Source organism: Aotus nancymaae, unplaced genomic scaffold (assembly GCF_030222135.1).
Source record: "Aotus nancymaae isolate 86718 unplaced genomic scaffold, 86718_ANA_hifiasm-v0.15.2.pri h1tg000049l, whole genome shotgun sequence".
NCBI lineage: Eukaryota > Metazoa > Chordata > Mammalia > Primates > Aotidae > Aotus > Aotus nancymaae.
The window spans coordinates 15,867,722-15,889,939 of NW_026988463.1; the positions used below are offsets into that span (position 1 = coordinate 15,867,722).

The 22,218-nt window shown below is 46.5% G+C and overlaps 1 protein-coding gene and 1 pseudogene across 4 annotated transcripts in view; one reads left to right on the top strand and one right to left on the bottom strand.

Moving 5' to 3' along the window:
• Positions 1–22,218, top strand: part of LOC135269036 (Golgi apparatus membrane protein TVP23 homolog A-like) — a 50,695-nt gene that overhangs the window by 11,214 nt on the left and 17,263 nt on the right. For all 4 annotated transcript variants that reach the window (XM_064362521.1, XM_064362524.1, XM_064362523.1 and 1 more), the window contains exon 3: positions 21,534–21,678. In XM_064362521.1, coding sequence (XP_064218591.1) covers positions 21,534–21,678 — 145 coding nt within the window. The remainder of the gene's footprint in view (positions 1–21,533; positions 21,679–22,218) is intronic.
• Positions 1,771–2,403, bottom strand: LOC135269103 (NADH dehydrogenase [ubiquinone] 1 beta subcomplex subunit 5, mitochondrial-like; annotated as a pseudogene).

A 22,218-nucleotide genomic window follows, 5' to 3' on the forward strand; every position in this document is an offset into this window, starting at 1 on the left:
TTAGCCACCACGCCCAGTCCTTGGAGCCTTTTTATCACATTCCACTTGACTCTCTGAAGTTACTTTGTTTCGATCATTGCTTACATGTTTATTGTCTTCTCCCTAAGTAAAATGTCTGTATTCTAGCAGGAGATGCTGACAGCATTTCCTTAGTAAAGACCAACTCAGTAACTTGGGAGTGGAATGCAAGGGGGAGGACTTTCTCCTGCCCAGCTTTTCACAGGGAGCTCAGCCTTGGGGGTTCTGTGGCCACCTGCTCAGCCGTCTGACTCCAAGCCTCAGATATGTTCTTGTCAGCCAGGGAGATATTTTAAATTAATTTCAATTGAAAATTTAAAATTAGAAAAGATCACATTAGGCTTGGTATGGTGGCTCATGCCTGTCATCCCAGCACTTTGGGAGGCTGAGGCGGGCAGATCACTTGAGATTGGGAGTTGGAGACCAGCCTGGCCAACATGGTGAAACCCCATCTCTACTAAAAATGAAAAATTAGTCAGGTGCGGTGACGCACACCTGTAATCCCCACTACTCAGGAGGCTGAGGCATGAGAATCACTTGAACCCAGGAGGTTGCAGTGAGCTGAGATTGTACCACTGCACTCCAGTCTGGGCGACAGAGCAAGACTCCGTCTCAAAAAAGAAAGAAAAAGAAAAGATTACATTAAAAATCTGGACTGCTGAGAATAGATGAACCCACTAAGACAGAGGCAGGTTAGTGGCTGCCGGGATCTGGGAGGAGAGTCGAGAATGGGGGGAAACTGCCCAAGGGGTACAGGCTTTTGCTTTGGAGAGATGGAAACCTTTGCGAGTACAGTACGAATTGTTCCCTTGGTGCCACTGAATTATTTACTTTACAGTGGTTAATTTTGTGGGATGTGAATTTCACTTCACTGAATTAGTTTTTAAAAATATGATTGCTGGCTTTTTGTTTGTTTTAAAGACAGTGTCTAGCTCTGTGGCCCAGGCTGGAGTGCAGTGGCACGATCATAGTTCACAGCAGCCTCAAGCTCCTGGGCTCAAGTGATCCTCCAGCCTCAGCCTCCTGAGTAGCTGGGACTGCAGGCATGTACCACTACACTCAGCTAATTTTTTTTGTTCTTTTTAGAGATAGGGTCCCTCCAGTTGTCCAGGCTAGTCTCAGACTTCCAGCGTCAAGCGATCCTCCTGCCTTGGCCTTCCAAAGTGCTGGGATTCCAGGCCTGAGCTACTGTGCCTGGCCTGCTGCCTTCTTTGGAAAGCTGTTGGAGCTGGAAGAATGGGCTAGAGTTTCTTGTGGGTGAGCCTTGGCCCCCACCCCCCCATTGCCTTATATATTTATTTATTTTTTCTATTGAAAATCTGTTTATTAAGGAGTTAACATTTTACAGAGTTGGTTCAATTCTTTATGGAACTTAAAATCCTAAGTTGCCCTTCAATAATACAGATGTCTGCAGTGCAGACATTTGTACAAAATACTATAATTACTGGTACTTAGCATAACTAGAGTTCTTTTCTATAACTTCCATTCGTCAGGTAAATAAAACACTTTGACCTTTCAAAGTTGCTACAACTTTAGGAGTTCACAGATTCCTATTTCTCCAGTTTTTATTAGTACATTTTAAACCTTCAGGGACTGGAAGCCAAACCCCCCAAACAAAAGCCTCAATCTGATCCAACACTGAGAAACAGTAATGTCAGAAGCTCTTTTTCCACGGAGAGCAAAAATACAGATATGTTTACTAATTTATTTTCCAGGAAAGAGAATATACTTTGTATTTGGAGAAAAAACTGCTTAATTGTCAGGAGTTGCTTTTGGAGAATGATCAGCAAGTTCCTTATCAACTGTCTCAAAGTGATACCAGGGTCTGTCTCCTCTCGTATGCGTTAATCTTCATACTTCCAGCTCCTTTAACCGTGATTCAGCCTTTTCAGCTTCAATCTGAAGGATGGCCATTCTTCTTTCATAATTCTTTTCAGGACCATCATAGAAAGTACGGGCAATGCATCTTGATATGGGATGCTGATACTATTCCCAGTGTTCTGGGATATAGCCTTCTGGAATTTCTGCTAGTTCAGCTTGACCAATGAATACATTCACCAGGGTTGCAATAATTGCTGCTGGAATCCCAGTTAATAAAACGTAGAATCTCGATAACTTCAAAAAACACCTGTCATAGAATCTAGAAGGTTTGATGACAAATAGTCTTTTTCCAAGGCTTCCACTATGTCGAACATGAGCAATGGCCTTCGGAAAGCCAGAAGTGAGGAAGTCCCCAAATCCCAGTCCAGTGCCAAGGTGGCCACCAGACACAGCTGCCACCGCAGTAACCGAAACCCATTGCGACAGACTCTTGGCCACCATGGCTACTCTCAGTTGACTTATTTACCAGCCTTGCCTGTCCCTATGAGCACCTGAGGTTGCAACCCCCGACCCCACCCCTGAAAACAGTGATGAGAAAATATTACTCCAAGGAAGCATTTTCTATGGGCCCAAGAGGCCTTGAGTTGGAATTCCTCCCTGATGCTCTGGGTTTTCTACCTAAACCCCTTGAAGCCACTTCCGGGGCCTGAGGGGCTTGTGTGGATAGGCCAGCCCCAGGGTCAGGCTGTGCATATGGACATGTGAAGCCATCCAAGACCACTCGCCCTGAACCCCCTGTTCCTGCTCAAACCCAGGCCTTTGTAAACGCTGCTTTCTCTGCTTCCTAAATTTGTCCTTAGATCTTTAAAACAAAATTTAGCCGGGTGCGGTGGCTCACATCTGTAATCCGACCACTTTGGAAGCCCAAGGTGGGCAGATCAGGAAGTCAGGAGATCAAGACCATCCTAGCCAATATGGTGAAACTCCTCTCTACTAAAATATAAAAAATTAGCCAGGCGTGGCGGTGTGCACCTGTAGTCCCAGTTACTTGGGAGGCTGAGGCAGGGGAATTGCTTGAATCCGGAAGGTGGAGGTGGCAGTGAGCCAGGATCTCACCACTGCACTCCAGCCAGGTGACAGAGCAAGACTCTGTCTCAGAAAAAAAAAAATTAAAATTAATATTGTAATGGAGATAGATTTCACATACCATGAATTCAAAACTCATCCCTTTAAAGTATTTAATTGGTTTTTAGTATATTTACAAGGTTGTGTAACCATCACCACTGTCTAATTCCCATTTTCATCACCCCCAAAACCCTATGTCCTTTATATCCTGATCTGCATCACTGCTAAGCAGTGCTGTCCACTCTAAAAGAGGCATCCTTCCTTAGTCCCCACAATCCCAGTGTCTGCCCAGGCCTGATGGTCAGCTGATGTGTCCACCTCTTGGGTCTCTGTGTTGGTTCAAATGTCAGTAAATAGCCGAGAGCCTCATGGATACCCTGCTGGGACAAGCCCCCACAACTAAAGGGTCAGAACCCCGAACACCAGGACCAGCTGATGGGACCCTGCACCATTGTCCATTGTCAATGGACAGTGGCTGTCCCACATTAAGTGTTGAATATTTTGATTGTGACTCTGTTTACCCATGAATGACACTTTGCACACTGAGTTGAAATCATTCTTCGGTTTCTTTCCCTCCCCAGTAGAGATGAGTAACGTCTGGGAGGGCACGACTTGGTCCAGCCTGTTCACTGACCTCTGACCTAGCCCTCTGCCGGGTAGATGGGAGGTTCTCCATACATGTGGTGTTGTTGCTCTGAGCTCGATTTATGTTTCTTTTTTTTTTTTTTTTAATTTCCTGAAATGGAGTCTTGCTCTGTCACCCAGGCTGGAGTGTAGTGGCATAATCATGGCTCACTGCAACCTCCGCCTCCTGCCTCAGCCTCCAGAGTATCTGGACTACAGGTGCCCGCCACCATGCCCAGCTAATTTTTGTATTTTCAGTAGAGACAGGGTTTTTCCATGTTGGCCAGGCTGGTCTTGAACTCCTTACCTCAGGTGATCTACCCACCTCAGCCTCCCAAAGTGCTGGGAGATGACAGGCATGAGCCACTGTGCCCAGCCTCTAAGCTCAGTTTATTAAACTCAATATTTCTTAAGTAGTGTTGAAAATCAATGAAAAACATTTGTGTGTTGATCATAAACTCAAGTTTATATCCTTGGCCAATTTAAATGACATTTCAAATTTAGCATTAATGATTATGTGGTGCACCAAATAAACGTGCAACCTAAAATACACACAGCAATGACCAAACTTACTGATTACAGCGTGGTGGGGGAAGTTTTAGTGGTTAATGAAACCCCAAGTGAAAGAAATATGTAAAATACAGCAGTAAGGTATGTTGAATTAGAACATAATATTTTGAATTAATGTCCTTAAAATAAGTTAAAAAAAGTTTTTACTTTGAAATAAGATCAGGCTTGCGGGAAGGTAGCAAGAATAGCACAAATAACTGATGTGTACATTTAACCAAGATTCACTTATTGGACCAGCGCCGTGGCTCACACCTGTAACCCTAGCACTTTGGGAGGCGGAGGCAGGCGGATCACTCGAGCTCAGGAGTTGGAGAACAGCCTGGCCAACATGGTGAAAGCCCGTCTCTATTAAAAATCCAAAAATTAGCCTGGCATAAATGCACATGTTTGTAATCCCAGCTACTCTGGAGGCTAAGGCAGGAGGATCACTTGAACTCAGGAGGCAGAGGTTGCAGTGAGCCGAGATAACACCACTGCATTCCAACCTGGGCAACAGAATGAGACTCCATCACACACACACACGTGTATCATATAAATGCATGGATGCAGACATATTCATAAGAATATGTAACAATAATGTTACTCAAATTGTCCCATTGTTGGCCAGTGGGAATCTCTTCCAGTTGGCTTCTGAGTCTTCCTAATTGCTAACATTTTGCACGTGTGTGTGCGTGTCTGTGTGTTTGTTCTCTAAAGTGTTTGAGAATAAGTTGGGCACATCATGCCCCCTTGCCCCTAAATACTTCACTGTGCACTTTTTATATTTATTTTTATTTTTTGTAGAGGTGAGGTCTCACTGTGTTGCCCCAGGCTAGTCTCAAACTCCTGGGCTCAAGCGATCCTCCTGCCTTGGCCTCCCAAAGTGCTGGGATTACAGGCATGAGCCATTGTGTCCAGCCATCAATGTGTACTGTAAGCAAAGGACGTTGTCTTATGTAAGCAGAGTGAGATGATGGAAACTAAGAGACTATCTAATCTATAGTTCATATTCCATTGTCTGTTAGAGTCATTTTTTTCTCTCAGTTCAAGATTCAATCCAGAGGCTGGGTGATGGCTCATGCCCGTAATCCTTTGGGAGGCCAAGGCAGGTGGATTTCCTGAGCTTAGGAGTTCGACACCAGTCTGGGCAACATAGTGAAACCCTGTTTCTACTAAAATACAAAAGTTAGCCACACATGGTGGCATGTGCCTCTAATTCCAGTTACTCAGGAGGCTGAGGCATGAGAATCACTTGAATCTGGGTGGTGGAGGTTGCAGTGAGCCGAGATCATGCCACTGCACTCCAGCCTGGGTGACAGAGTGAGACTCTGTCTTAAAAGAAAAAAAAAAAAAAGACTCAATCCAGGATCTCCACTGCATTTAGTTGTTCTGGAACTATTCCTAGCCTTTCTTTATTTCTCATGACATGGACATTTTTGGGGAGTAAAGGGCAGCAGTTTTGAGGAATACACCTTAATTTGGGACTTCCTGATGTTTTTTCCGATTACATCCAGGTTGTGCTTCTCAGCAGAGATATGCAGAAATGATGGTCAGCTGATGTGTCCACCTCTTGGGTCTCTGTGTTAGTTAAAATGTCAGTAAATAGCTGAAAGCCTCATGGATACCCTGCTGGGACAAGCCCTAATGTCCTAAAAGGACATTCTTTTTTTTTTTTTTTTTTTTTGAGCTCTGTCACTACTAAAGGTGGTCCAGAAATTACATGGTGTTTTTTCTCTCTCTCTCTCTTCTATCCCGAACCTCTTACCTGCAATCCCAGGCCCCAGATTTTGGCCTTCCATTGTCTTTACCACTCAAAGAACCCAGGGCTCCTTAGAAAGCAGCTGATTCTAAGTCTTGAGGCAGAAACCAGTCAGACTGGATCTGGAACATGCTGTTGTTGACAAAAGGTAGCAATACTGTTTTTTTTTTTTTTTTAAGTTTATTTTTTAAGACAGGGTCTTGCTCTGTTGCCTAGGCTGGAGTGCAGTGGCACAGTCTTGGCTCACTGCAGCCTCTGCCTTCCGAGCTCAAATGATCCTCCTACCTCAGCCTTCCAAATAGCTGAAACCACAGGTGCATACCACCATGCCTGGCTTATTATTATTATTATTATTATTATTGTTATTATTATTCATAGAGCTGGGGTTTCTCCATGTTGCCCAGGCTGGTCTTGAACTCCTGATTTCAAGTGATCCACCTGCATTAGCCTCCCAAAGTGCTGGGATTACAGGTGTGAGCCACTTTTGATTTTTGCCTGTCCAAAAATACTTTTTAAAAAGTCATAGGCTGTTCAAAAAGAATAAATAAGCTAGTTTAAAGAGACTCCCACAGGCTGTGGTAGTGATTCAGTATTTGCTGAAGGAGTTAAGATGACCACTCAATTCTCCCGTTAAATAACCTCTGAGTTGGGCTTTACCAGTGATGGCCGTAGTTTCTAAAGTGCCGTACGTTTTAGGGTATATTGGTTTGGTTATAGCTCTTAAGAAGTACAGGTAGGAAATAAACACCATATTAAATATTTGCAACCATTAGTGGACACAGTTTGATTCCATAAATGTTAAAATAGTCAAAAATAAAAATGCAAGGAAAGACAAGATTCTCTCCATTTTGCAGATGCGAAAACTGAAGCTCCCAAAAGCCAGGTAACAGACACAAGTGAATATTTGCTGCCTTCAGATCTTGTCCAGTTTCTAGCAGAATCTAGAAGCTCTTCAGACAAAAAAGCACAAGGCCAGGCATAGTGACTCACACCTATAATCCCAACACTTTGGGAAGGCAAGGTGGGCTTGGCCCAGGAATTTGAGACCAGCTTGGGCAACATAGCAAGACCCTGTTTCTAAAAAAAAATTTTTTTGTTTTTAATTAAAGAAAAGAAAATGAAAAGCATATATTGGGGTAATTCTACTTCTTACTTCCAGTGGAAAAAAAACAAAAGGACCCCATTCAGAGAAGGTGAAAACAAAACAAGAATAAAGGCTTCATAACTTCTTCAATCTCTGTGATCCACTCCCTCTTTTTGCACCATCAGCTGGCTGGTTTCTGCTCCAGACTTCTGGAAAGTCAGCCCCGGGGCTCTCTGCTCTTTTCTGTCCATCAGTTAATAACTCTGAGTCTTCTATTTTAAAAAGGTGAGTGTCAGTACAGCTGTCCCCATGGTCTCATCCACTCACCTGCAACTCCCCTCAAGTAAGCCTGGGACCCCTCATTTCACCATCTGTTCTTAGAGGAGCCTCACTTTCCTTATCTTTCCTGCCCTTTGAAACCACCTAACAAAACAACATGCCTTATTCTATATAGAGATAAAACTCTTCAACAGGCCTGGCATGGTGGCTCTTGCCTGTAATTCCACTGCTTTGGGAGAAAAAGATGGGAGGATCACCTGAGGTCAGGAGTTCAAGACCAGCCTGGCCAACATGGCCAAACCCTGTCTCTACTAAAAATACAAAAATTAGGCAGGTGTGGTGGCAGGCACCTGTAATCCCAGCGACTTGGGAGGCTGAAGCAGGAGAATCATTTGAACCTGGGAGACAGAGGTTGCGGTGAGCCGAGATCACACCGCTGCACACCAGCCTGGGCGACAGAGTGAGACTCTGTTCCAAAGAAACACACCAAAAAAACCTCTCAACATTAGAGCCTGTAGCAGTGAGCTACTGATGCATGACATGTTTCCTCCAAGTTAGCAGCTACAGATAACAAACATTTATTATCTCACACTGTGTCCGAAGTTCAGGAATTAGAGCAGCTCAGCTGGGTGGCTCTGGCTTAGGGTCTCCAGAGGTTGTAGTCAAGAGGTTGCCAGAGCTGCAGTCATCTGAAGGCTTGACTGGGGCAGGAGGAGCTGTGTCCAAGATGGCGTCCTCCCATGACTGTTGGCTGGAGGCCTCAGTTCCTTGCCATGTGGGCCTCCCAACATAGGGCTGCTCCCAACATGGCAGCTGACTTGCCCTAGGGAGAGTGAGGGAGAGAGTGATCAAGACAGAAGCTGCCACGTCTTTGATAACCTAATCTCAAAAGTGATGTATAATCACTTCTGATATGTTCTGTTGGCCATTCTGGTTACCACCCCTGCTTCATTGTGAGAAGTGACTGCACAAGGGTCTGAGCACCAGGCAGTCAGGGTCACGGGTCACCACCTCAGAGTCTGGCTACCATAGGTCCCATCCCAAAGAAGGAACTAATGCATGAGTGTCTGCAGAGTGTCCACTGTGCTCCAGGTCTTGATGTTAGGTACATGTGATTATCTCCATTTTGCAGGTGAGGAAATAGGCCCAGAAAGGTTGACTCACTTGCTCAAGGTCACACAGTAAATGGCAGAACTGTAATTTGAAAGGAAGTAGTCTGCTTCCCTGATTACTTAAAGAAAGAAAACAAGAAGATTTACTATAGAGAGTTCCAAACATATACAAAATAGAATAATAAAATGAATCCCATGTTCCTATCACCCTGTTTCGATGACCAATCATTTTTATGTTTTTTTGAAATGGAGTTTTGCTCTTGTTGCCCAGGCTGGAGTGCAGTGGTGGGATCTCAGTTCACCGCAACCTCTGCCTCCCGGGTTCAAGCAATTCTCCTGCCTCAGTCTCTCAAGTAGGTGGGATTACAGGCACTCGCCAACACGTCTGGCTAATTTTGTATTTTTAGTAGAGATGGGCTTTCTCCATGTTGGTCAGGATGGTCTCGATCTCCTGACCTTGTGATCCACCCACCTCCGCCTCCCAAAGTGCCGGGATTATAGGCATGAGTCACCGTGCCTGGGCGACTCTCTGGCTTTCACTGCACCCCACTGGCCAGGTGCAGGGAAGGTTAGGCATTTGTACTCCATAGAGGGGTGGCCTGTTTTTTTGTAGAGGAACTGGTAAGCCCAGAAGCAAAAAACCTCCTTTCTGGAATTTTCTTCATGCATCCAGCTCTAATGGTCCATTGTTCAATAGGGGATTTTTAGGTCTGAATTTTTTTTTTTTTTGGACCACAGCTGGGCCATCTTGGCACCCAGAATATCAGCCCATGGGCTTGGTTTAGCCCAAAATGCACCTGGCCTCAATGCAAAGTCAGGCCTGCTTCTGCTGATTCCTTTCTTCTTCTACTTTTAAATTCAAATTTACGTAAAACTGCAGAGAACAATGAACCTGACATTCCCATTGCCTATCCCCAGTCATCACCAGGACGTGGCCAGTTTCGTCTTCACCCCCCCATCCCCCGCACACCCAGGTTATTTTGAAGTGAGTTCTAGACATCATCACAGAGCAAAGCAAACCAAGAAGGGAAGAGAATGCCTTTCCTCAGGCTTGCCCTACTGAGAAGCAGGAAGCTTTCCAGAGTGAATGAAGACACAGAATTTTAAATGTGATGTTTGATGAGGAATTCTAGTTGGAGGCTTGAAAAAAGCACAGTACGGTTTTCAAAGTAAAGGGCATTTTTTTTTTGAGACAAGGTCTCCCTCTGTCCCCAGGCCGGAGTGCTGTGGTGTGATCGAAACTCAGTGCGGCCTCAAACTCCACGGCTCAAGTGATCCTCTTACCTCAGCATCCTGAGGAGCTGGGACTATCGGTGGACGCCACCATGCCCAGCTAATTTTTTTTATTTTTTTGTAGAGAGAGGTGCCTTGCTGTACTGCCCAGGCTGGTATTGAACTCCTGGCCTCAAGTGATCCTCCTGCCTCAGCCTCCCAAAGTGCTGAGATTACAGGCATGAGCCACTGCACCTGGCCACAGGACAACAAATATTGTTAGATCACTGCCAAATTGGATGAATCCACCTTTCCCCTGTGAACGGAAAACAAATCTGGGGGCTCCCAAATCACTAAGCTAAAGAGAAAAGTCAAACTGGCAACTGCAGGGGACAAACCTGGCTCCCATTCTCTTCACCCGTCAGTTCACTGAGCTAAATGCATATCTGATTGCCTCCTTTGGAGAGGCGAATCAGAAACTCAAAAGAATGCATCCATTTGTCTCTTGTCTACCTAGGACCTAGAAGCCCCCTCCCTGCTTCGAGGTGTTCCGCCTTTCCAGACCCAACCAATGTTCATCTTACAGATGGTGATGGGTGTCTCCTGTCTCCCTGAAATGTATAAAACCAAGCCATGCTCTGACCACCTTGGGCACATGTTGTCAGGACCTCCTGAGTGTGTCCTCAACCTTGGCAAAATAAACTTTCTAAAATAACTGAGAACTGCCTCAGATATTCAGGATTTACACTCCCAAATCAGAACTGCTTTGGAAGTTGTGGGAAGGTGATGTCTGGGCCTCCTCCCAGTTTCTCTGTGTATTCTGTCTAGATGGAGCCTTACACCTGCATCCATCCACCTTTATAATATCTGGCTCTATTTTTTTTTTTTTTTTTTGAGCTGGAGTCTCGCTCTGTCACCCAGGCTGGAGTGCAGTGGCGCAACCTCAGCTCACTGCAACCTCCGCCTCCCCAGTTCAAGCGATTCTTGTATCTTAGCCTCCCAAGTAGCTGAGATTACAGCCATCTGCCACTATGCCTGGCTAACTTTTGCATTTTAAGTAGAGACGGAGTTTCACCATGTTGGCCAGACTGGTCTCCAACTCCTGACCTCAGGCGATCCACTCGCGTTGGCCTCCCAAAGTGCTGGGATTACAGGCGTAAGCCACCACACCTGTCCTGGCTCTCTCTCTATATTTTCTTCCAGACAGAGTCTCACTGTGTCACTCAGGCTGGAGTACAGTGGTGCATTCTTAGCTCACTACAACCTCTGCCTCCTAAGTTCAAGGGATTCTCCTGCCTCAGCTTCCTAAGTAGCTGGGATTCTTCTGCCTCAGCTTCCTAAGTAGCTGGGATTCTTCTGCCTCAGCTTCCCAAGTGGCTGGGATTAATATAAAAATTAAACACTGAGCTAATTTTTGTATTTTAGAGATGAGGTTTCACCATGTTGGCCAGGCTGGTCTCGAACTCCTGACCTCAGGTGATCTGCCTGTCTCGGTCTCCCAAAGTGCTGGGATTACAGGCGTGAGCCATCATGCCTAGCCCTGGCTCTGTTTTTTCGAGAAGTTTCAGTTTTGTAGCAAAGTTTGAGGAGAAAATTCATATAATTTTTATATACTCCTCTTCTCCCCCAAATTCCCCCATTTTTAACATCTTGCATTCGTGTGGTTATATGCGTTACAATTGATGAGCCAATGCATTATTTTTAACTAAAATCCATAGTTTATATCAGGGTCCACTCTTGGTGCTGTACTTTTCATGAGTCTTCCTCTCCTCCCCTCCCCACCTCCCTTCCCCTCCTCCCCCCTCCCTTCCCCTCCCCTCCCATCACTTCCCCTCCTCTCCTTCCTTTTTCCTTTCCTTTCCTTTTTTTTTTTTTTTTTTTTTTGAGACAGGGTCTTGCTCTGTCACCCAAGCTGGAATGTAGTAGTGTGATCTTGGATCACTGCAACCTCCACCTCCCAGGCTCAAGTCATTCTCCCACTTCAGCACTCCAAGTAGCTGGGACTCTAGGTGTGTGCCACATGCCTGGCTAACTTTCTTTTTTCTTTTGGTAGAGATGGGGTTTTACCATGTTGCCCAGGTTGATCTTTTTTCTCTTTTTTTGAGACAGAGTCTTGCCTAGGCAGGAGTGCAGTGGCGAGACATTGGCTCACTGGAACTTCTGCCTCCGGGTTCAGGCAATTCTCCTGCCTCAGCCTCCCGAGTAGCTGGGATTACAGGCGTGTAGCACCACACCTGGCTAATTGTTGTATCTTTAGTAGATACAGAGTTTCACCATGTTGGCCAGGCTGGTCTTGAACTCCTGGGCTCAAGCTATCTGCTCCCTCGGCCTCCCAAAGTGCTGGGATTGCAGGCATGAGCCACCACACCTGGCCCATTCTTTGAGTTTTGAAAAATGTGTAATGTCATATATCCTCCATCACAACATCATACAGAGTAGTTTCCCAGCTCTGGCCGGGCGTGGTGGCTCACGCCTGTAATTCCAGCAATTTGGAAACCCGAGGCGGGTGGATTGCCTGAGCTCAGGAGTCTGAGACCAGCCTGGGCAACACGGTGAAACCCCATCTTTACTAAATACAAAAAATTAGCCAGGCGTGACAGTTTGTGTCTGTAGTCCCAGGTACTCAGGGTGGCTGAGGCAAGAAAATCACTTGAACCCGGGGGACAGAGGTTGTAGTGAGCCGAGATCGAGCCACTGCACTCCACCCTGGGGGACAGAGTGAGACTCCGTCACGGAAAAAAAAAAAAGAGTAGTTTCCCAGCTCTTAAAGTCCCCTGTGTTTCACCTGTTCATCCCTCCTCACCCTCTGGAACTCCTGGCAACCACTGATCTTTTTACTGTCTCCAGAGTTTTGCCTTTTCCAGAACGTTGTATAGTGGACGTTGTCTTGTATGCCGCCTTTTCAGATTAACCTCTTTCACTAAGCAATATACATTTAAGGTCCTGCCATGCCTTTCTGTGGCCTGATAGCTCATTTCTTTTTAGCGTCCAATAACATTCTGTTGTCTGGATACACCACGGTTTATCCATTCCTCTATGGAAGGACATCTTTTTGTTTATTTGTTTTTTGAGACAGAGTCTCACTGTGTCATCCAGGCTGGAATGAAGTGGTGCGATCTTGGCTCACTGCAGCCTTCACTGCCTGGGTTCAAGTGATGCTCATGCCTCAGCCTACCCAGCAGCTGGGACTATAGGAGCGTGCCACCACGCCTGGCTAATTTTTTTGTATTTTTAATAGAGATGGGATTTCACCATGTTGGCCAGGCTGGTCTGGACCTCCTGACCTCAGGTGATCTGCCTGCCTTGGCCTCCCAAAGTGCTGCAATTACAGGTGTGAGCCACCGCGCCAAGGCAATTGAAGGACATCTTCGTTGCTTCTGAGTTTTGGCCATTATCAATGAAGCTGCTGTAAACATGTATGTGTTGCTTTTTGTGCAGACATAGGTTTTCAGCTCCCTTCGGTAAACACTGAGGATTGTGGTTGCTTGATTGTATCACATGTAAAATGTTCAGAGTGACTTGCAAAGATTTGGCTTTGGTCAGTGGCTTCCAACAGGAAATTCCTATGGTCCAGTGGATTTTGTAGGCATTACATCAAGATCCGGAACATCCCAGCACCCACAAGTCTCCCTCATCCCCCTTTCCAATCACTAGCCCCCTCACCCACTCCAAGAAAGAACACAACCCCTTGGGATTCCGCCCGTCAGGCAGCAGCCACCGCACAGCTTTTGAAAGCAGATTTTTTTGGAGTGTGGGGTTGGGGAGCAGGTAGGAGCAGTTTTCTTCATGTTGGATTGTTTTGAAGGGAGCCTCGTTTCATCACCGAGTTGTTCTTGCTGGTCTGCAGCAGGAGTTGGCACACTCACTGGGTACTATGGGCATGGTCGTCCAGTGAATGAGTGGGCGTGACTGTGTTCCAATAAAGCTTTATTTATAGTCTGGGCGCAGTGGCTCACACCTGTAATTGTAGCACTTTGAGAGGCTAAGGTGGGAGGATAGCTTGAGCCCAGGAATTTGAGACCAGCCTGGGCAAAACAGTGAGACCCTATGTCTACAAAAAAATTTAAAAATTAGCCAGGTGGGGTGGTGTGTGCCTCTTGTGAGACTGAGATGGGAGGAGTGCTTGAGCCTTGGAAGGTCGAGGCTGCAATGAGCTTTGATCACGCCACTGCACTCCAGCCTGGGTGACAGAGCGAGACCCTGTCTTCAAAACAAACAAACAAAAACAAAACCAACAAAACTTTATGTCACAGGGGATCAGCAGCTAGCTGGGGCTGGTGGCACAGGGTTAGGAAGAATTTACCAAGAGAGTTATAGGTAAAGACAGGCAGAATTATTAGAGAAAGTATGGAAGTACATTTCAAAGGAGCAACAGGCAGGCCAGCAAGAGAGGAGCTGACTGCCAGGAAACAAAGGCTTGCTGGGGCTTTTCTAGGATGGTGCTCTTGCTGTGTGCTGAAGAGGGCTTTGTGCGCTACTGACAATGCCACAGTTTGCAGTGAGTTCACCTGTGATTTTTGTATCAGCTGAGGGTCTGATGACGGCTGGGCGCAGGAAGACTGTTATTTGGTCAAGTGTGGTGGCTCCCACCTGTAATCCCAGCACTTTGGGAGGCCAAGGTGGGCAGATCACCTGAGGTTAGGAGTTTGAGACCAGCCTGGCCAACATGGCAAAACCCTGTCTCTATTAAAAATACAAAAATTAGCCAGGTGTGGTGGCATGCACCTGTAATCCCAGCTACTTGGGACGCTGAGGCAGGACAATCACTTGAATCCGGGAGGCAGAGGCTGCAGTGAGTCAAGATCACACCGCTGTACTCCAGCCTGGGCAACAGACTGAGATTGTGTCTCAGAAAAAAAAGACTGTGTTATTATTTGTGAGGGAGGGCTAAGTGTTCTGGGCATGAACAGAGGCAGATTTATAACTTATCTGCCTTGTGTTTTTGCCTTCCCTCGTTTCTGCCAACCTGACTCTCCCTGTTTAAGACTCCACACTTTAGTAACGAAAGCAGGCCATGGCCACATTTGGCCCTTGGGTTGTAGTTTGCTGAACTGCAGTAGAGCTGTGCCTTTTCTCTGTGAAATTCATGTTCAGGTCCCACCTGAAGTCTGAATCCTTGTGTCCTGCGTAATGTGAGACCTCCCCAGGTGGCTTTCCTGTACATTCCAGGTTGAGTAGCTACTGTGCTTCCCTCCAGGGAGGAAGACAATGGGCGACAAGGGCCCAGAGCTGTGTAAATGGGTCTACAAAGAGAGGACGGTTGAACAGAAGCCCCCATCAAGACGCTCCCTGCATTGACAACACTCTCCTGGAGTAACCTCATTTCCCTCTTTCAGCACTGTGACATTTTCTCTCCTCTTCTTTTTTCTTCTTTTGTTCTTTGAGACAGAATGTCTCTCTGTCACCTAGGCTGGAGTGTAGTGATGTGATCTTGGCTTACTGCAACCCCCGCCTCCTAGGTTCAAGCCATCCTCCTCCCTCAGCCTGCTGAGTAGCTGGGATGACAGGCATGCACCACCATACCTGGCTAATGTTTGTATTTTTAGTAGAGACAGGGTTTCACCATGTTGGCTAGGCTGGTCTCGAACTCCTGACCTCAAGTGATCTGCCCACCTCTGCCTTCCAAAGTGCTGGGATTATAGGCATGAGCCACTGCACCCAGCCTCCTCTTCTTGAAATGGTGGGTTTCTACCTGGCTGGGGTTGGGGATGTTGGATACTATGTGGAAATAGCACCTGTTCAACTTGAGCATGATAAAGGTTCATCTGGGGAATGTGAGTTTTGGGAGATCCCTGCAAAGACAAAAAGTAGTGCTGTCAGGAGTGAGAGAAAGTTGTGGTCAGAGAGGGAATTTCACGGTTTGGCTCTTGGTGATAGAACTGTTGTTTCGAATACAAAGAGGACTGACATGGTAACAGCTGTCACTCATTTTTTTTTTTTTGAGACAGTGTCCCGCTCTGTCTCCCAGGCTGGAGTGCAGTGGCACCATCAGCTCACTGCAACCTCCGACTCCTGGGTTCAAGTGATTCTCTTGCCTCAGCCTCCCAAGTAGCTGGGATTACGGGGTTTCACCATGTTGGCCAGGCTGGTCTCGAACTCCTAACCCCAGGTGATCTGCCCGCCTCAGCTTCTCAATGTGCTGAGATTACAGGCATGAGCCACTGGGCCCAGCTTCTCTCACCTATTTTTGAGCGTGGTGTGTTTCAGGCACTTTATATGTACCACCCTCACCTGCTGTTTTCAGTATCTTAGGAGGTGGCTCCTGTTGGCATTCCCATTTTGCAGAAGAGGAGATGGAGGCATCACAGAGTTAAGTAGTTTAGGGAAGACTACAGAGCTCTCAGAGGTTAGAGCCAGGATTGGAACCCTGGTGGTCTAGCGCCCAAGCCCATGTGTGGCAGGCCTCCATAACAGCTGTCTCAGCACTGAGTGAGTGGTTAAGTTAAATATTAAAAGCTGAGAGAGGCTGGGCATAGTGGGTCATGCCTGTAATCCCAGCACTTTGGGAGGCCAAGGCAGGCAGATCACCCAAGGTCAGGAGTTTGAGACCAACCTGACCAATATGGTAAAACCCTGTCTCTACTAAAAATACAAAAATTAGCTGGGCGTGGTGGCGGACGCCTGTAATCCCAGCTATTGGGGAAGCTGAGGCAGAGAATTGCTTGAACCTGTGAGGCAGAGGTTGCAGTGAGCTGAGATCATGCGAGTGCACTCCAGCGTGGGTGACACAGCAAGACACCATCTCAAGAAAAAAAAAAAGAAAAGAAAAAAAGAAAAGAAAAAGAAAGCTTAGAGAGGCAGTGCCCTATACAAAGGCTGGAATGTAACAAAAGCCCACCCAGAGTTTTGTCTAGGCTTTCCCTGGGCCTTGAAGCTTGGCGAGATAACAAAGGAATTCTCAACAGGACCCGAACCTCCATGATTTGGATTAAGTACATTTACTGAGGCTCCAGAGAAAGGCTTTCAAGACTCAGATCTTAGTTATAGATTAAAAGAAGTTAATCGTTTATTTTATTTATTTATTTTGAGATGGATTATTTATTTTGGACTGGCTCTGTTGCCCAGGCTGGAGTGCAGTGGCGCAATCTCGGCTCACTGCAACCTTTGCCTCCTGGGTTCAAGCAATTCTCCTGCTTCAGCCTCCCGAGTAGCTGAAATTACAGGCGCCCACCACCATGCCCGCTAATTTTAGTATTTTTAGTAGAGCTGGAGTTTTGCCACGTTGGCCAGGCTGTTCTTGAACTCCTGACCTTGTGATCTGCCCGCCTCGGTCTCCCAAAGTGCTGGGATTACAGGTGTGAGTCACGGCACCTGGCCTAAGCCATGACTTTCAGAACTCTCAGAATTGGAAAGCTGGTTTGAGATCACACAGTATTAACTAGGGACACAGGCTGGGCAAACTCCAGATGGGGGATGAATGAGGACTTGGAGGATGCTGATAGAGCAACCTGCATGAAACAGGATTAAAGCAACATTTAAAAGGGCAACAGTCATCCTGTTCTACTTGCTTTGGGCTTTGAGCTCTGTTTAAATAACACCACCTTCCACTGAGTCAGTCAGGGCCCAGCTAAATGGAAGCTATCAACAACTGGAATTTTTTCTGCATTTTATTTTAGGAAAGCCACAGCCAAAAAGAAAAAAGAAAGAAAAGAAGTGGGTGAGCAGGGGATTTATTTGAATGCATTTACTTCCACATTTTACTATGGGTCAGTGCACACTTGGGTCACACTCTGGCCTTTGTTGAGATATATATATTTCTCAAATATATATATATATATATATATATATATATATATATATTTTTTTTTTTTTTTTTTTTTTTGAGACACAGTTTTGCTCTTCTTGCCCAGGCTGAAGTGCAATGGCTCAATCTCAGCTCACCGTAACCTCTGCCTCCCGGGTTCAAGTGATTCTCCTGCCTCAGCCTCCTGAGTAGCTGGGACTACAGGCATGTGCCAACACGCCTGGCTAATTTTTTTGTATTTTTAGTACAGACAGGATTTCTCCATGTTGGTCAGGCTGGTCTCGAACTCCTGACCTCAGGTGATCCGCCCACCTTGGTCTCTCAAAGTGCTGGGATTACAGGTGTGAACCACGGTGCCTGGCCTCTTTTGTTTGTTTTGAGATGGAGTCTTGCTCCATCTCAAAACAGAGTGCAGTGGTACAATCTCAGTTTACTGCCACCTCTGCCTCTCGGGTTCAAGCAGTTTTCCTGCCTCAGCCCTCTCAGTAGCTGGGATAACAGGCACCTACCACCATACCCAGCTACGTTTTGTATTTTTAGTAGAGATGGGGTTTCACCGTGTTGGTCTCAAACTGCTGACCTCAAGTGATCTGCCTGCCTCAGCCTCCCAAAGTGCTGGGATTACAGGAGTGAGCCACTGCGCCCGATGACCCTCTATATGTTTTTACATCTGTGTTTTTCTACAAAGAGGACAGACGTTTCCAGTGATTCTAACTGACTCGATTAAAAGGTTCAACGTAACAAATACATTTGCCGAGAATCTTAAATGCTGGGTGCTTTTGGGTATATAAAAATATGTTAAACATGGCCTGTGCCCTCAAGGAACTTTGTTATTGAAAGAGCATTTATTTATCTCCAGGGGCAAGGGACAAAACTGTATTCAGTTAAGAAATTCTCAATAAGGTTTAAAGCAAAAAGAGACATCCAAGAGTCTTATCTTCTGGAAGTTCTTAAGTTCTGTGTGATCCTGTCTGATTCTTTGAGACAGAGACTCTCTGTCACCCAGGCTGGAGTGCAATGGCGCCATCTTGACTCACTGCAACCTCCACCTCCTAGGTTCAAGGGATTCTCCTGCCTCAGCCTCCTGAGTAGCTGGGATTACAGGCATCTGCCACCACACCTGGCCAATTTTTGTATTTTTGGTAGAGACGGAGTTTTGCCATGTTGGCCAGGCTGGTCTCAAACGCCTGATTTCAAGTGATCTGTGTGCTTTGACCTCTCAAAGTGCTGGGATTACAGGTGTGAGCCGCCACGCCTGATGATCCTGTCTAATTCTTAAATGCTGGGTGTACTTCCTGGGTTGGTTTTCATTCAGGTAACCAGGAGAGCTGAGATCCTGAAAGCTCAGATGAGAACCATCCTGGTGAATGGTTGTTCCTTTGCCATGCAAAGAGTCACTATGAAGTCTGTTTCTGAATCTTAACGTTCCCCTGGGAGGCAGAAACCTCACAGTTTTTTTGTTTTGTTTTGTTTTGTTTGAGACGGAGTCTTGCTCTGTCACCAGGCTGGAGTACAGTGGTGCAATCTTGGCTCGCTGCAACCTCCACCTCCCAGGTTCAAGTGATTCTCCTGCCTCAGCCTCCCATGTAACTGGAACTACAGGTGCACACCACCACGCCCAGCTAATTTTTGTATTTTTAGTAAAGATGGAGTTTCACCATGTTGGCCAGGCTGGTCTCGATCTGTTGACCTTGTGATCCACCCACCTCGGCCTCCCAAAGTGGTGGGATTACAGGTGTGAGCCACCTCGCCCTGTCAGAAACTCCACGGTTTTATAGGTGCCTATGGTTTGCTGGCTCTGACCCCATTTCTTCTTGGGGAGAGAGAGCAGGCTCTTTCCCCTGCAGCTCTGTGTGGAACTCTGTGACCATCCCATTCTGCCTCTCATTTTCCAAATCCCACAACATTTTCTAACTCTGATCCAGAGGTTGCCAGCTCACTGCTCGCAGGCCAAGTGAGAAACACAGACTGCAATACTTCAGTAAAAGAGTTAGTGGCCATCATTTAAAAATCGGATTTCCCATTGCAAGTCTGGATTTCTGGCTTCTTGTGAAAACCTTGGATCTGGCAGTACTGTGTCTGGTTTGCACAACTGCCTCGTGCTGGGAAGAGTCCCTTTCATCCCTCCCTTTCCCCCTCCCCCCGCCCTGAGTTTTGGGTTTCATTGCTATTCATCGTTGTGTCAGAGGTGGTTGAACCAGAGTAACTCCATCTTGAATAGGGGCTGGGTAAAATGAGACTGAGACCCAGTGGGCTGCGTTCCCAGATGGTTAAAGCCTTCTAAGTCACAGGATGAGACAGGAGGTCAGCACAAGATACAGGTCATAAAGACCTTGCTGATTAAACAGGCTGCGGTAAAGGAGCCGGCTAAAACCCATCAAAACCGAGATGACCACAAAGAGTGACCTCTGGTCGTCCTCATTACTGCACTCCCACCAGCGCCATGGCAGTTTACAGATGTCATGGCAATGTCAGGAAGATACACTATATCGTCTAAAAAGGGGAGGCATGAATAATCCACCCCTTGTTTAGCATGTCATCAAGAAAGAACCATAAAAATGGGCAACCAGCCGCCCTCAGAGCTGCTCCGTCTATGGAGTGGCCATTCTTTATTCCTTTCCTTTCCTAATAAGCTTGCTTTTACTTTACTCTATAGACTTGCCCTGAGTTCTGTCTTGGGTGAGATCCGAGATCCCCCTCTTAGGGTCTGGATCCAGACTCCTTTCTGGTAGCAGCTGGGCTTGTGCCGTTGATTTCCTGATCATAGTTGAATGTTGTTTGCTACCTGTGTGCTCTATCAAAACTGGGAAGCCACAGGAAGAAACAGAAACCCACAAGTGTCTTCAGTCTGGCCCACATCTCACCCACTGCCATCACCTACTTGACCCCATAGATTCTAGACAATTTGGTGACCTTTTTAAATGATTTACACTTTGCTCTTTTTTTTTTGAGATGGAGTCTAACTTTTTCACCCAGGCTGGAGTACAGTGGTGTGATTTCGGCTCACTGCGACCTCTGCCTCACAGGTTCAAGCGATTCTCCTGCCTCCCAAGTAGCTGGGGTTACAGGCGGCCACCACCACGTCTGGCTAATTTTGAGTAGAAACCAGGTTTCACCATGTTGCCCAGGCTGGTCTTGAACTCCTGACCTCAGGTGATCCAAATGCCTGAGCCTCCCAAAGTGCTGGGATTACAGGAGTGAGCTGCCATGCCCGGCCCACACTTAGCTCTTTTATCTTTCAAACTCACATTTTAAAAAAAAATGAGTGGGTGAGGTAGCTCATGACTGTAATCTCAGCACTTTGGGAAGCTGAGGCAGGTGGATCACCTCAGGTCAGGAGTTCGAGACCAGCCTGGCCAACATGTTGAAACTCCATTTCTACTCAAAATACAAAAATTAGTTGGGCGTGGTGGCAAGCACCTGTAATCCCAGCTACTCAGGAGGCTGAGGCAGAAGAATGGCTTGAACCTGGGAGGTGGAGGTTGCAGTAAGCCAAGATCACTCCAATGCACTCCAAAGACAGAGCAATAGTCTGTCTCCAAAAAAAAAAAAAAAAAAAAAAAAGAAAAGAAAAAGAAATTTACATACAATGAGCACGTTCCCCTTGGTTTCTTCTCTTTTTTCTGGCCAGGTTTGTGTCTAAAGGCACAGTGAACAAGAGCTAACTTCCCCTGGATTAAATGCCAGCATTCACTTGCCACTCACCACTGAACCACTATGATGAGGTAGACCTGCCATTCACAGGTAACGCTGTTTTCCTCTCTCCAGGAACACATATTCCCCGATGACACTAGAAAGCTGCCCTGTGGGCTGCATGTGATGAGGAAAAACCCAACCTTTACCTTTAGGGAACTGGTCATCATCTCTGCTAGGCGTGAAGGCAGTGATTGCTGTCACGTTTCGCTTCAAAGATGACCGTGTTTCGAAGAGGGCAAGTGATATTTGGAGTCAAGTGACAGGAAAGTACAGGATTCTTTGAGCGAGGGAAAAAAAAAAAACCAGTGTCATCATGACAGTTTTGGGATTACTGACTTAATGAGGTGTCCTCAGGACTACAGCCTGAGTTTCTGCTTCCAATGCACCAGGGAGAACATTCCACTGAGCCATGCTAACGCCCCCGGCAAAGTCTGAAGTGGCGAAGGGAGTTCAGTGACCATCTGTTTGGCTCTTGGAGTGAGGGCACCCACCTTTTCGGTCCTTTCCTAGACACCCCTCGGCCACCTTTTTCCACCTGTTTTTCCGAGTGAGTGCCATCATCACCTACATGTGCTGCGACTGGTTCAGCAAGAGCTTTGTGGGCTGTTTTGTCACGGTGCTGCTCCTCCTGTCCCTGGACTTCTGGTCTGTGAAGGTGAGGCCCTTTCCTGTGATGCCACCACTCCTGAAACATGGGGCTTGCTCCCTATGCTTGTGGGACCAAGAGGTGCTTTGGTTTAGATTGCTTAAGAGTGCTGAGCAGCATCACTTAAAAGTAGGGGAAGCCGGGCACAGTGGCTACCGCCTGTAATCCCAGCACTTTGGGAGGCTGAGGTGGTCGGATCACCTGAGGTTGGGAATTCGAGACCAACCTGGCCAACATGGAGAAACCCCATCTCTACTGAAAATACAAAATTAGCCGGGCATGGTGGCACATGCCTATAATCCCACTTGATCTGGAGGCTGAGGCAGGAGAATCCCTTGAACCTGGGAGGTGGAGGTTGCAGTGAGCCGAGACAGTGCCATTGCACTCCAGCCTGGCAACAAGAGTGAAACTGCATCTCAAAAAAAACAAAAAAGAAAAAGGTAGGGGAAAGATGCATTGTTTAGCACTTACTAAATGGCTTTTGAATGTCAATTGTCATTCTTGCACATGTGACAACCCCATATGACTTTGGATTTTTTTTTTTTGGAG